This window comes from Trachemys scripta, chromosome 5 (assembly GCF_013100865.1).
Source record: "Trachemys scripta elegans isolate TJP31775 chromosome 5, CAS_Tse_1.0, whole genome shotgun sequence".
In the NCBI taxonomy this organism is placed as follows: domain Eukaryota; kingdom Metazoa; phylum Chordata; order Testudines; family Emydidae; genus Trachemys; species Trachemys scripta.
In genome coordinates, this window is record NC_048302.1 from 137,210,207 (window position 1) to 137,225,746 (window position 15,540).

The 15,540-nt window shown below is 56.8% G+C and overlaps 1 protein-coding gene across 1 annotated transcript; it reads right to left on the reverse strand.

Annotated features, from left to right (window-relative positions):
- Positions 1–282: 282 nt before the first annotated feature.
- On the reverse strand, positions 283–9,462 carry NAGK (N-acetylglucosamine kinase). Its single transcript, XM_034772221.1, has 9 exons — positions 8,379–9,462; positions 7,372–7,470; positions 6,795–6,936; positions 5,515–5,625; positions 4,082–4,194; positions 3,116–3,203; positions 1,190–1,287; positions 956–1,034; positions 283–681 (listed from the first exon to the last, which is right to left on the reverse strand). Exons 2-9 carry the CDS (start codon positions 7,429–7,431, stop codon positions 494–496), a joined length of 879 nt encoding a protein of 292 aa, XP_034628112.1. The 5' UTR covers positions 7,432–7,470; positions 8,379–9,462; the 3' UTR covers positions 283–493.
- Positions 9,463–15,540: the final 6,078 nt, after the last annotated feature.

Here is a 15,540-nt window from a genome sequence, read left to right on the forward strand (position 1 = left end):
AGCGCAGAAGTTTGCGAAAACGGAAACGATTCCCACAGAAGTTCCCGGTCAGTCAAAGCTGTTTGCCATCACAGCCGTTTCAGTGAGAGGATTTCAGTCAGCTTGTCATCCAGTCACCTCCCTGCACCCCATCCTCTGAGAGCTGCTCCCCACTCTAATGCATACAGCTGATCTGGCTACAGGTGGCCTGTAATTGTTCCTGTGAGCTCAGAGCAGGGCCCACCTTCTGGCCTGTAGGCCCTACAATAAACAACAGATTCTGCTCCCAGGAGATGGACGGAGTCAGCTGTGTCTGTGACCTTTTATTGACGAATTACAAAACACGTTGATACAAAAAGCCAGATGCAATTCCCGTCGATATGTAAATAGATTCCCCCCCCACCAGGCTGCACCAGAGATACAAACCAAGAAACAATTTCAAAAGTAGGGCTGCCCGGCCGGATGCTGCCCAGGCAGAGAGCGAAGGAGAGGAGATGAGTCCCCGCACGGGGACCTAGAAGGAGTGTGTGTAGAAGACATCCACATTGGCAGTGTAGTCCAGGGGCAGCGCCTGCCCTATGTGCTTGGCCCCCAGGCTGGCTCCGCCCAGCGCTGACGAGTGCTTCAGCTTCAAGAGGGTGAACTTGGAGAAGATGCTGTGCAGCTCCTGACGCTGGGCCTGGTTCAGGACTTTGAGGAACCCTGGAGGGGGCAGGGGGGAGAGTCAATTGGCCACGTTCCAATCGAGACAATACAGCTGTTGCCGTTCAAAGGCAGGGGGTGGGCTGGATGCACGAAAGGGCGGGGACCCAAGCGCTGGGAGCCAGGACACGGCAGCAGGCTCGGCATTTGCAGGGATGGGGGCACAGATGCTCAGTGACTCGCCCAAGGGCACAACTGGGAATAGGTCCCAGATCCCTTCCACTCCTGCACCCTCACCCCAAGACCTCCCGCTCTGCCCGGTTTTCTGGCTCACCTTCTTTCATCATTTCCCAGCTGTTCCACACCGAGCCCACGCACAGGATCGGCAGCCCCAGCTCACCGCAGAAGAGGCTCTAGGGGAAAGCAGAATTAGCGATTGCAACCCAAGCCCGCGCTGCTGAGAATCGGTGCAAAACGCCGCACAGCACAGATGGAGCAGGAGGCCCGAGGCAGGCAATATCTCCCAGGCGTGTTTCAGACCCAGGGGAGTCAGCCGCCCGGTGGTTACCTTGTCAATTTTTGGCAGCACAGCTACAATGTGTCGAGCTAAGACTTCCCCAGCCTTGTTGAAAATGTGACAGCACAGAGGGTCCCCCGCTTGGGCACCTGAGCAGGAGAAGAGAAGTAAATCAGGGTCCGTGGTGGCTACAGATGGGCATTGCCAGCCACAAGTGCAGGTTCCCTTCCTGCCACAAGGGGGAGTGATTCTGGTTCGAACACTGCTCGTCTTGCTCCCATCCATAAAGAGATTCACGAGGAACATTTTCACCCGGATAATTTAAAAGCAGCCAAAGGGATTTGGCTCGAACTCTCTAACCAAGGGGGCAGAGCACGTGCCTGGGAAACTTCAGCCCGAAGGGGAAGAGTCTCAAAGCTGAGTGACCTAGACCAAAAGGGGATTATAGAGGCGGTTAATTTACAGCCTGCACGGTATAGAGACCCAGGGCATGTCTACCTGTCCCCCACCGCTGTAGGGTTTTAGAGAAGATCCCAGGATCCCAGGGAGAGCTGTTCCCGTCCGCAAGAGGCACGGCCCATGTCACCGGGAGACGCTCTCCCACCAGAGCGCTGTCTAGACCAGGGGTTAGGTCATAACTGTCGCTCAGGGGGTGGACTTTTCACACCCGAGGTCAGTTTGCAATGCAGCCTATTCAGCCATGTCAGAGCTGCCCCAGGGAGCGTTCTTGTAAATTGCATGGGAGGTTTACAGATTTCCCTCATCCCAGTGCGCAGAGTTACGAAGTGCGAGATGCGAACAGAGCAAGACGTGGGCTGCGTGAACTCTCCGAGGCAGGGGCTACTGTCTTCTCGGCAGCCCCTGGCACAATGGGGCCCTGATCCTTGACTGACGTTACGACGCTACAAATAACCTGCCGTCTGACACAGAAACAGAACCCTTTCCAGAGAACTGTCTGCAGCTGCCCGAGGCAGGTCTTAAGCATCGTGGGAAGAGGGAGCCGGATGACAGCAGGATTCTGGGGCTGGATCGTGTGCTAGAAGCGAAGCGCTTGGAATCAGAAGAATTCTAGCCCCCTCACCAATTTCTTATTGAGGTGGAAGCAGGGTCCTCCGAAGGCAGACATTCTGCATTTGCTTTAGCACCTTCCATCTGATGATCTCAAACCCCACAGCAAGGTAGGGACATTATCACTAATCAGGGGCAACCGGAGACCCAGAAAGCCGCTTACTCCAATGAGAGAGCATGTGGCCAACTAGGAGTCGAACCGGTCTCCCAGGTGCTGTGGAGCCATGGCAGGAAAGGGCCAGCCCCCTGGCCCCACGCACGGAAAGGAGCTGCCCGCCTCTGCACGTCCAGGGGAGTGGGTGAAGCTCATCGTATAACCTGGGGGGAAGATGACTCCCCGGAGATTGACGAGAAGGGGCGGGGCACAGCATCACACCTGCGCCGAGCACCCCTCTGGGAGCCCCGCTCATGGAGCCACGGTGGGCTCCCACGACTGCCAAGCGCGAAGCTAGAGTTGTATCATGGCCCCGTGGGATGCAGAGACTGCATTAGCCCAGCCAGACCCATCTCCCAGCTGGTGCGGGACGGCCCCCCCATTGGGAGTTGAGTCCCACGCAATGGGGTCCCCCCCAATGCTTCCCTTGGGCAGGCTCAGAGTCTGATTCTTCCGATATTCAGCCTGAGTTTCCCCGTCTCTCAGGGTCACCCCTTCCGCCCCCCAGGCAATGCTCCTCCTTCCTGGGGGTGAATGCTCTGCAGATGCTGCCCACGGTTTGGGTCCTCCGCTCCCACACGCTGCCTCCTCTTTGTGCTGGCAGCCAGCAGCACCAACCCACTCCTGAGCTAGTCCAGCCTTTCGAACAAGGTCCCGCCCAGGTCTCCCGTCAGGCTGTCTCTGCCCTACCACATGCCCAGACACCCAGAATGGAGGATTAACCAAAACCACCCCGGACAAAGTCCCTCCAATACCCTCGGCTAGTTTTTGGCAGAATCCCGCGAACTTGGATTTCTCGAACGTCCGGTAGAGATGTGTCAGGAGACCCATCCTGTCAGAGATCTGCGGGGACACAAGATACGCAGGGGAGATGCGTGTGCCTATAGCCGGAGCGCAGTCCGGAGCCACTCCTCCCCCCCACAGCATGGAGGGACGGCCGTACCAAACCCGAGTGGCGCGGGGCTGCGTGGCCAGGATCGGAAGGAGCCACGCTGACCCCGGATGGGAATGAAGTGCTAAGCCGGTGGGGTGTGAGGCACCAGAGAGTGGCCAGGAAGGTCCCAGGGTAGTGGGTGAGGGGCTGGGACAAGTTGTTAGGGGCTATGGGGTGAGTGGGGAGCGTTTGGGGGGAGGATGGGGCGAGTGGAGAATGTTGGGAGTGAGTGGGGGGCGGTGGGAGATGTTGGGGGGGAGGATGGGGCAAGTGGAGAATGTTGGGAGTGAGTGGGGGCGGTGGGAGATGTTGGGGTGAGTGGGGGGGCAGGGAATATGGGGGGCTGTCAGGACAAGTGGGGGCTGATGGAGAGGGGGCATTCGGGGGTTTGTGTGTGGGGTGAGGCGGAGAGGGGCATACGGGGCTCTGTGGGGGGTGGGGGATGTATGGGGTAGGGGTGCTTTGCTGTCTAGTTATGGAAGGTCGGGGGGCACAGGGCCCCTGCGTGCTTTAACCCAGGTTTGGTCACTCCAGGGGACCAGGCTGCGTGCGTTCCCACGGGCGAGCATGCCCAGGAGAGAAGCCAGCGCGTACCATGCTGCGTGCCTCACAGCAGCGCCCTTCAGAGGGCTCTGGGGAAGCAGGAGACCAACAGCTATGACCCAGGGCCCTGATCACAAGAGGTGCCGAACACCCACGGAAGTGTCAGGCTCTCCGCCCCTCTGAGACGCCAGACCCAGCCTGGCCCCATCTCCCCGCCTCGAGCCGCGCCCTCTCGGCCAGGTACCTGGAAGTAATCGAACATGGCCTGCTTGACGTAGCCGATGTCGTGGGGCGGCACTTCCAGGTTGTCCAGGCAGTCGAACACAATCTTCACGGCCTGATGTGCGATCCAGAAAGCTGCAGAACAGAGGCCGCGAGAGGCAGGCGGTTAGGCCTGGCTTCACCAGCCCAGAGCTGAACTGCGGCCGGACCCGGATCCAGCACTGCCAATAATGGACTTGGTTACCGTGGAAAGGAAATACCCTTGCCAGGATGCTGGAGGTACCCAGAAGCCACCAGTACAGAGCCAGGAAATTGAGCATTAACAGGCAACACTGACAAGAAACCCAAACATCAGAAAGTAGGGAAAGTACCCAGGTAACCTTAACTCTGCCCCCTTCACAACACCAGCCTCCCCTCTTTGCTCCTTTCATAGCTACTCTAAGGGCTTATCTACATGGGGAAACTGACCAGGATAGCGGCAGCCCTTTAAATTCACACCTACCTTATTCCAGAACAGATTCCCCATGCAGACAAGCCCTAAGAAGTGTTATTTTCAGATCAAGAGCTTTAGGAAATCCACAGCAGCCCACTCGCACAGCTTTGCAGGCGGAGAATTGAAAACATGCCCCACGGTCTATAACCGGTTTTAGGTCTCCACGGCAGAGACGCTAGCTCCATGTCTCACGACTTAGATCACGTGAAATTACAGGGCCCGATTCTGCAAGATGCAAAGAACTGCCGGCGACAGAACCCCACAGAATCCAGCACGGCCATCCGCGGGCCGTTTGTCTGATTGGGTTTGTTTCCATGGCGCACGTAGGTGCGCAAAGGAGGCTGGGGCCAGCACAACCATGGAACAGCTACACGGAGAACACAGTCGTTTGTGAGATCACCGACAAGAGGAAACCGTTACGGGTGGGAAAGGGAGCCTGAGTTTCTGGTTCTCTCTGGACATCTCCATGGGGGGGCAGAATGAAGGTGGTTCAGATCCCATACCTGCTAGTTTCCCTACATCCGAGTGCCTTGTAACCGATCTCTGGCTTTCCTGTGTTATATATTATAACCGCGATGTTCCCATAAGAGCTTTTACCCTTCAATTCCTGATCTACCACTGCTCCCCCAAAGGATAACGCTGCAGGCCAATACATCGCTCCAGGCCACCTCTCATCTGACAGCCAAGGACTCCTGGCCCTACTAGCCACTCGCTGAGAGATTTCCAGCCTCTCTGCGTCAGCTGCCCTTCCCCGCTGGGCAAGGAACAGCCTCCCCAGGGCCCGGGCAGGCGATTAGCCCTCGAGAGGCCTGTTGGCTGAGGACTCGGTGAGGAAGGTGGGGTGAGATACATCCACAGACTCAGGAACAATCAGACGCAGCTAGCCGCTGGCCCAGGTCCCCCTGCGCCCAGCCCCATCGTCCCCAGAACTCCTCGGCCAGGAGACGCGCCTCAGGTCTTACCTGACCCCTCGTCTCCCATCATGTGACCCCACCCTCCACAGCTAACCTCCGACCCGTCGGGGTTGATGAGTTTGCAGTTGGAACCGGTTCCCGAGATCAGCACCACGCCACCTACAGGGGAGAGGGAAGGGCCAACAGGTGACCAGGGCCGGCCTTAGGAAAAATGGCATGCTGGGCGAACCTGTATTTTGCCCCCCCACCCCTCCCCGAGCTCTCCCCACCTCCCCTGGGCCCCGCTGCCTCTCCGGGCTCCCCATCCCCCAATCACTCCTGCTGCCTCTCTCTCCCCCCTTCATTGCCCCAAGCTCCCTTCTGCAGGTTCGCATCCCTGGCCTGCTCCGCTCCTTGCCTCTTGACCACGGCACCCTGGGCAGCTGCCGAGCCCAGTAACCCCAGCTGGGTCACTCTCCCCACAGCCCCACCTCTCCCAGCTGTCCCACGAACCCCTGTTCCCAAGGTTTCCCTAGTCAGCGTGCAGGGAGGTGTCTCCCACCCCTGGAGCAAGGCCAGGGCCACGTGAGCCAGTCGTTCCCTCTTTCGACGCTATTCTGCACACAGCAAGCGACTCCAGCAAGGAGCACGCGGGGCCTGATCGCTGGGCTTCCCTTGCGGCCAGACCGGTTCTACCCCGTGCTCCCACAAGTACCGGTGAGACCACGAGGGCTCCCCCTAGTGGTGGTACTGCCAGAGCTCTCGCTGGTTACTTGCCGGACTGGGAGGTGCAAGGGGACTGGTAGGCTGCTGGCCGGTCTCCCCAGCCCTAGAAGGGTTAACGCTGCACCCAGGGCCTGTTCAGACCCTTCCTGCAAGGCAACGCTGGCAGCAAACCGCTCCCGTGGCCCTGCCCCTGGCAGCTCCCTGCCCCCGGGGGCTCTTCAGTCTTTGTAGGAATCAGACACTCATCAGGCAGCGTGACCTGACGCTGACAAGCTACGGCTTCAGGGGGCTCTGACCCAAGCTGGCTGCCCGTGGCGGGGCAGACCACCCAGTTTACAGGGCCACACTCCCCATCGCACATCAGCGGTGCCTCACTCGTCTAGGGTCCCCCCCTAGAATCCCTGTCGTAGCCCCTCGGGGCAGAAGGCCGGGGCTCAGACTCCCACTAGGGCAGCTTCCCACGCCACCACCCAAGCCTCGGAAACAAAGCGGCTCCAAACGGGAGGCGGCTAATAGTGTCCGTTTCCACGTGGCTTCCCCCAGTCACCAACCCCAGCAGGACCCAGCACTCCGCACCCTCCTTCCCCCAGCCACGCCCCCAGCCGGGCGAGCGTGGTCCTTGCCGTGGTCGGTAGCTGTGGCCATCGCCCCGATGGCGTCCGTGGTGATGTAGTAGTTCTCGCTCAGCTGCGGGAAGCGGGTCTGCAGCTGCTCGATGAGCTTCTTGATGGCTTCTTTCTGCTCCCCCCCGCTCAGAGACAGCCCCTGCGCCCAGACACGCCGCGTGAGTCCGACAAACCAGAGCTGCGCGCCCCTCCCGCCCCAGCACTGGGCAGCCCGGGCCCCCTCCGCCCCAGCCCAGCCCAAGCCGTGGCCCCTGCAGCTCCTAGCCTGCTGGGCCTCCTGTTGATAATACCACATTGTTCTGCATCTCATTCCTCAGACCCGCCCACCATTCGCTTAGGTTCTCCCCTGCTCTCTTACCCGGCAGCACTGGGGAGCGGCTGACACCCTCCAGAGGGGAAACGACACCCCAAGGACTCAGTCTGAGACAGGGCGCCAATCTCCTGGCCTGTGCTTTAGCCATAGGACCAGCCTCCCTCCCCTGCCCCGCCTTCCCTCCCCTCTGATCTGACTGCGCCCCTGAGCAGCCCACGGTGCAGAGCCGGTAGGGGTGGCACCAACGCACGGGTAACTCACCAGCGAGCGGAGGGGAACCTGCGGGTTGGCACCTGCCTTCCCTTTGGCCTCGCTGACCATCTCGTTGATCCTTTCCAGACATTTGTCCGAGCCGACCAGCTAGCCGGGGAGGGGTGGGGAGGACAAACAAACATTTCTCATTAAACCCTTCCGCTTGCTGGGGACAAGCTGCTCCCGTGCTAACCCCACCCCCAGGACTGGGACTAACATGCAGACTAGAGCCAGGCATCCCCCCTTCCTGCCCAGAAGTGCCTGAGTCAGCGATCTCGAGGGGGGGTCCACACCCATCACCATAGCAGGCCACACTAGGAACCTAGTGTGGATGCAGCTTATACCAGCCCAACCGTGCTTGCACTGGGATCGCTTATTCCAGGCCGACCCCAACGTCCCCCGGTTATACTGGCAAAAGCACGGGTGTGCTGGCGTAGCTCCATCTACACTAGGGGCTTTTGCCAGCCCAGCTCTGTCAGTTGGGGTCCCGCCTGTCCACACCCTGTGCCGGAAGAGTCTGTAGCGTAGCCCCGGTCCAAGGGCAGCCGCTGAGTCTGAATCCAGAGCCCAAACATCTCAACGGGTTGATGTCTTGGGGTTGGGCCCATTCTGAAGACAGGGACCCCAGCATGAGAACGGAGATCTGGACTTCGGACACCTCCAAGCAGCCCGGGGGCTTGGGTTTTAGCCCCCCTTCTCGGTGGGGCGTCAGGCCCAGGACCAAGGGCGCGATGTTAGTCCGCCTAACTGGTTCTACGAGTCTGCACTCCCCATCCGGCTGTAACTCAACCAGCGCAGCAGGGGTTAAACGCACGGGCTCTCTGCTGGCCTAGTGGGGGCCAACTGGCTTCTTCCCAGAGCTTGGAAATTAGAGGCAACAAAGTGACCCCAAGAAGTGCACTCTGGGTAATGGCATGCAAATTAATCCCCCTGGCTATCACCAATCACATCACCCCCTCCCCCCCGCCCAGTAACAACATCCCGGATCCCTCTAGCCCCAGCTGCGTGATCCTTACCCAATGGTTAGTGCAGGGCCCGTCGGTCTCTGCCAGGATCTTGCCATCTTCAGATATCAGCACCACCTTGGAGTGGGTCCCCCCCCTAAGGAATCAAGGACACACACATGCCAGTTCAGTGCACAAAGGGCTCATGCCACCCCCCCTCCGGCAAGGCTGGGTGAGCAGCCGCTCCAGAGTCCGAGTTCTAGGAAAGGCCCCACCCGGACTCCTGAAATCGACCCTCACTTCCAAGTGCCAGGGGCGTTTTCAATCTTCGCAGCTGCTGCTGGGCTGAAAGCCGCAGAGGCAGCCGCACTCGAGGAAGGCTTGCGATGGGCCCGCTAGCTGTGGGTGTTTCCCACACAACCCGCGAGTCCTGCATGGATCCGTCCCGTGCCCAGCTGCGCACCGTGCACGGGGAGGGTGTTTTGCTGTAACGTTTCCCAGTGGAGCCGCGCTCCCATGGAAGAGCCAGGCCTCCCTGCTAACAAGTTGGTTTAAAGCTCGAGAAAGGTGCTGGGCCAAATACCACCTCAGCCACTCAGAAATCACTGCAGGGCGCCTCTAGGCTGGGGAAATTCAGAGCCATGATTCCCCATGGATGTCGGAGCAGAACTAGCGCTCAGGTACTTCAGCCACTGAGTTTGAAGGCAGCTCTGCTTATGCCTAGACGACATGGTGGACGCAAGACACCCGTCCTGTCTACTTCCTTCAGGCATCTTTTGCTTGCTCCAGGTTGGTAATACAAAGGGCATCGTTGGGATGGAAAATGCTCTCTGAATGATCTTTAAATGCAAATTATGTCTCCCACACGACATTGGAATGGGTTGTGAAAATGTTAGCACAAAACCTCCAGTTAGCTTGAAGCACCCGGCTAATTCTGGTAACCGCACTTCTGGCAAACACTGACATTCATGATACGTGATGAAGTTTATTTCTTTCTCCCCCTTCCCCACAATATTACCAGCTGTCTCCCTCCCATTGCTATCACCAGCAGAGACATTACAGGGCCAGATGAGAGTAGATGGAGAACCAGCCTGTGTCTCTGTTTGGCCCAGCCTTAGCCAGCTATCTGCCTTGCTCCGTGCTCCACCGTGCAGCTCAAACACCAATTCAGACGGGACGCTTTCAGGCTGGGGGGAGGGGGGGGAGAGGGGGGGTCTGTTTATTTTGGAAATCAGACATGGAAGATGATCCCCTTGAAGGGTGAGCGCGGGGGACGGATCGGCTGGCTGGTTCAGGCTAAAGGCAGAGAGAACCTTGCACCTCTAGGTTGCTGGTGTGACTTCAGCTCAGGTCCGTAGTAACCATCCCCAGCGCACATGAAATGAGTTTGGGAGGTCTCAGTGCAGTTCCCAGCAGATTGATGGCCACACCCTAGAGAGACCCCAGACCAAACGGGCCATGGAGACTGAACTCTAACCCTTAGAATTGGTCCCTCCAGATCACGGCTGAATTGTGTAGCCGAGGCCCGGGAGAGACACCCCCATCCACACCGTAACTGCCCCAAAGGCAGGAGACTCCAGTCATCCCGCACCACAATCTCACACTGCAGAGCACCGTCCCCTTTCCAATGCAGACCAATGCAAGCCCTAGGGGACACCCCTCCACCATGTCTGCACCAGGGGCATGCTTCAGTGTAACACCCCCAGCGCAGACCCCTTCTACAGACGAGCCGTAGATTGCTCCGGGGGGTCAGGCTCACGGGGCCATTCACTCCACCATCCTGCTCCGGCCCCAGTGGAAGGCAGCCCTTCCCCTATAAACGCAACCAGCGTTCATAGAATATCAGGATTGGAAGAGACCTCAGGTGGTCATCTAGTCCAACCCCCTGCTCAAAGCAGGACCAATCCCCAACTAAATCATCCCAGCCAGGGCTTTGTCAAGCCTGACCTTAAAAACCTCTAAGGAAGGAGATTCCACCACCTCCCTAGGGAACCCATTCCAGTGCTTCACCACCCTCCTAGTGGAATAGTTGTTTCCTAATATCCACCCTAAATCTCCCCCACTGCAACTTGAGACCATTGCTCCTTGTTCTGTCATCTGCAACCACTGAGAACAGCCGAGCTCCATCCTCTTTGGAACCCCCCTTCAGGTAGTTGAAGGCTGCTATCAAATCCCCCCTCATCCTTCTCTTCTGCAGACTAAATAACCCCAGTTCCCTCAGCCTCTCCTCATAAATCATGTACCCCAGCGCCCTGATCATTTTCATTGCCCTCTGCTGGACTCTCTCCAGTTTGTCCACATCCCTTCTTTAGTGGGGGGCCCAAAACTGGACACAGTACTCCAGGTGTGGCCTCACCAGTGCCGAATAGAGGGGAATAATCACTTCCCTCGATCTGCTGGCAATGCTCCTACTAATGCAGCCCAATATGCCATTAGCCTTCTCGGCAGCAAGGGCACACTGCTGACTCATATCCAGCTTCTCGGCCACTGTAACCCCCAGGTCCTCCAGAGTTGTGCAATCCAGAGTTGTGCAATGCTGCGGGCGACGTCTTTTGGGGGGAAGTGGAGGAAGGGAGAGATTTCTGCTAGACTCGCAGGTTACCAACTCGAGTCCTGAAGCATGAGGCTCAATTAAGCTTTTCTGTTTCCGCTTGCATGCGGCCAGAGTCCCTTCCCAGCCTACTGAAAGGAGAAACACCCCCACCATCCATGAACCCAGGCGTCCTGCAGAGCACAACAAGGCTGGTGTGATGCCACCCACGGTCAGGATACATTTGACCTGAATCTAAACGCCAGGGATGCAGTCTATTGTTTAAGAGGCAGCTCTGTGTTATTTCGCTGAATACGGCCCCGATCCTGTGATGACAAGCTCAGTGCAGGCAGATCTCCCGACCTGTAGGGCTCCATGCAGAGGATCAGGGGCTAAGTGTGCAAACCTCCCAGTGCCCCACAGACCTGCACCATCCAACAAGCATCCCCATGGCTCGGCTATTCCTAAAGGTCAGCTGCAAACAGACACCCCAGCAGCCTGAAAGGGGGCTAGGAACGGTGCATTTCTCCAGCCTCTAATGCAGGATCTCAGAGCGGATGATCATTGTGGTCCTTTTCGTGCCTAAGGTAATTAGGCACCCACTGAAAGTCAGCAAGAGTTGGGTGCTCAATTCCCTTCGGCGCTTCTGAAAAATCTCACTTGGTCTCTGACCCTGCATCAGCAGGGGGGCCGAAGGCCAGATCCAGGAAGTATTTAGGCTCCTCACTTCCACAGAAATCAACGGACCTTTGTGGATCAGGATGGAAGCGAGGAGCCTGGAGGATCTGGGCCCAGGAGATTTTCGGTTTGTAATCTGGATTTAGTAGAGCCGGATGTGCTCTCTTCATGGCTACACTGTTGCACAAGACACCTACCAGGCAGACTTCCTCTTCCACAACGGGCGTTTGCTTTGCTCCCCTGCACTGGGAATGGGAAGGGGTCCCTTCCTCCCTGCCAAGTGTCTCTCCAAACAGATTACAAGCAAACCATCGGCGGGAGAGTGAGGACGATAACCAGACCTGGGCGAGGACAGGGTACAGAGAATGGCGGCACCAGAACGTGTTTTGTCTTTGGAGCGGCCTTCCTCGGATTCATCTTGACGTCTTCCCCTTTCACACATGCAACCATGGCAACAAGTGCAATTACTATAAAAACCTGGCAGATCCAGAGAGCCGCTCTCCAGCTCCCAGGTTCAGGCGGAAGGCTGGGCAGGTACACAGCTGAGCTGGTGAATTGCATTCACCTTGTTTGGGTGGTGCGAACGGGGCAGGGATCGCTCAGAGAACCAGGAAGTCTCTCGCTCCTACTCAGAGGGGGTCTCAGCCAGGCCAGCGTTGTCTCGAGTTACCTTAAATCTCACCACTAACTGGGCCAGGGCTGGGTTAAGCTGGCTCAGCTTCCCCCTTCTCCCGGGAAGGGCGATGCTGTCTTCTGCAAGACCCCCCCCTCATCTTCCCAGCGGAGCAGGAATCGCCAGGCCACAGAGCAAGGCAGCGTGGTCTAGTGGGGAGAGCACTAGACTGCGAGTCGGCACGGCTACGTTCTAGTCCCAGATCTAGAACGGACTTGCTCGGCGGCTTTGGACATGTGACCACTTCACCTCTGCTTCCGTCTCCACCCGGTGTCTGGTCAACGTAGATTGTGGTTTCTTGACACCGCAGCTGCCTTTTATGTTTACATGGCCACTGGCACAACGGAGCTCCTCCCAACTGCCCCCTAAGTAACTCTGGTATTAACAACATCAGTGGTCCATCTAGTCCACTCTCCTGCCCGTCTTACTGGCCAGTGTCTTCAGGGGAAGATGCGACGTCTTTGTAATGGACAACTATGGAATAACCCGTTCACAGGGGCAGTCTCATCTTAACCCACTAGTTAGTGAACGATTTATAGCCCTCTACTTTATCTTATTTGAACTATGGATTTCTGTGGTCCATCTAAATCGCAAAGAAATCCTTTCTAAAACCTGCTGCGCTCTTGGCCTCCATCATTTGCTTGTGGCAATGAGTCCCGCAGGCTAATTGGGCCCTGTGTAAAGTACGGATTTCCTTTTAGGTTACAGTAGCTCCTGCTACGATTTCTAGCTCCTCTGGGCAGGACTGTAGTATTTAGTTGAACACACTGGACACGTTAGCAGCTCTTCGGAAATTACAGTACAATAGTCAATAGATTTGAATAGGGTTGCACCCGGTCCCCCCATGCATGAAACTGGCTCAATATATTTTTAACGTGTACAAGACAATTTATGGGGGAAGGCCAGGCGTTGGAAGTGCAATTCACCTTTAAATGCAGTAAGATATGCACACGTACCACACACACTTTAGAAATGAAATGGAGGGGAGGGATAGCTCAGTGGTTTGAGCACTGGCCTGCTAAACCCAGGGTTGTGAGTTCAATCCTTGAGGGGCCACTTAGGGATTTGGGGCAAAAATCAGTACTTGGTCCTGCTAGTGAAGGCAGGGGGCTGGACTTGATGACCTTTCAGGGTCCCTTCCAGCTCTATGAGATAGGTATCTCTCTCTATCTATATATAAAGTATTAAGAAGTCTTCATAAGAACGACCAGACTGGGTCAGACCAAAGGTCCATCTAGCCCAGTCTCCTGTCTGCAGACAGTGGCCAGTGCCAGGTGCCCCAGAGGGAACGAACAGAGCAAGTAAATTGAATGATCCATCCTGTCTCCAGTGATAGAGACGCTTCTAACACTTTGCATCTGCCACGTCCAGTCACCGCCAGAGCTCGTGAACAACCCTACAATAACGAGACAGCTTGCACAAGGGTGGGGAGGAGAGGGAGACTTTGGAAGAGGCAGTTCTCAGTTTCAAATTTCTAAGGGGTTCTTTTTAAACACTGGCTTATAAAAGGGGGAACTGTCAAATTAACTCTGAATTTTCAGGTCTAAACTAACAAAAATTTGATGTTTAAAACGTTTGTGCCTTTAAAAGTTTGCAGCAGGACATCTTGCACTGGATTTCCTTGCGGCACTCCAGTGCAGATAGGGAAGTGGAAGTGACTCAAATTTCAAAGTGAAATTTGCCAGTCTGTTCCCCTGGGTTATCAAGAGTGACGCTTCCGAGGCTATCCTGGCGAAAAGAAAACCAGCTTTTTCCAATCAGAAGTACCAAAGAGGACTTTTAAAAAATATGATTTTTAACCTGAGTTTTAATTCGAACCACAAAGCTAAATATGTCAGGGACCCGGTTACAACAGACAGCAGGCCTAGCAGTGCCCCTGCATTCAGCCCGCACCAAGGCTCCTGACAACAGATCTGTCATTTCGGATGGACTTTAAGTCCTAAATCTGAAAGGCAGCTCCACGCCGAGCTGGAGAAAGTCAGCGGCTTCAGAAGTTGAACTGTGCAGAAACCTTTGGCATAGCTCTGCCTTGCAGTTTTTAATCAGATATCACACCCGCATCTAAGCCTTCCCAACAGGTTAAGCGCACACATCACAGATAACACACGCAGCTCCAAGACACGGTTTGGGAAGGAAAGCATACTTCCAATAACACAGCCTGGTCTGAGTCTAATCACCCAGGGTAAGCAGTATTCTTCTTCCAGAGGGACAAAGGAAGCCTGCCTACATGGGAAAGCGACACCAGTCTAGCTTAAATCATTTTTCATTTCAGTTTCGTTTAAATCAAATCAGTTCTGAGCTGACTTGAGCTAACCTGAAAAAAAGCCACTCTTAATCCAACACAAGCATGTCCACACTGAGGTGCCATTGGTTTAACTAAATCTGTTCCAGGTCACACCTTAGCCCGCTCTACACTGCAAAATTTTTCAGCATGGCTGTCAGTCAGGGAGTGTGCGAAAAATACCCACCCTAGCAGCACAGCTGTGCCATGAAAACTGCAAATGCTAGTGTAGACGCAGCTATGCCGACAGAGGGCACTCCCGTTGGCATAGCTACCGTCCTTTGGGGAGGTGGTGTTACTATGGTGACAGAAAAACTCCTTCTGCCAGCACATGCTGCATCTGCGCTAGGGGGCTCTCCAGCTAGGGTTGCCAGGCATCTGGTTTTCAACCAGAAGGCCTGGTTGAAAAGGGATCCTGGCCACTCCGTTCGGCACCCCAGACCGGGCCATTAAAAGTCTGGTTGGCAGTGCACCGGGGCTCAGGCGGGCTCCCTGCCTGCCCTAGCTCCGCACAGCTCCTGGACCCCTGCAGCCCCTGGACATATGGGCAGCCAGGGAGGATCCGCCCACTGGGTGCCAGCTCCACATCTCCCATTGGCTGGGAACCGCGACCAATGGAAGCTGCGGAGGTGGCGCCTGCAGACACGCGGGCAGCTGTGCGCGCAGAGCCTACTGGCTGCCCACGCACCTAGGGGCTGCAGGGACCCGGCGGCCACTTCCTGGGAGCCGCAGTAAGTGCCGCTGGGACCCCGCACTCCCACCCCCTGCCCCAGCTTAGAGTCTCCCTCCTGCACCCAAACTCCTTCCCCGAGTCTGCACCTCCCCAACACCCTGCCTCAGCCCCCTCCTGCACCCCAAACCCCTCATCCCTGGCCTCACCCCAGAACTCCCACTCCCAGCTGGAGCCCACACCCCCTCCTGCACTCCAACTCCTCTTGGCCCCAGCCCAGAGACCCCTCCGGTACCTCAGACCATTCATCCCCAGCCCCACCCCAGAGCCTGTACCCCCAGCCAGAGCCCTCACCCCACTCCTGCACCCCAACCCCTGCCCCAGCCCAGTGAAAGTGAGTGA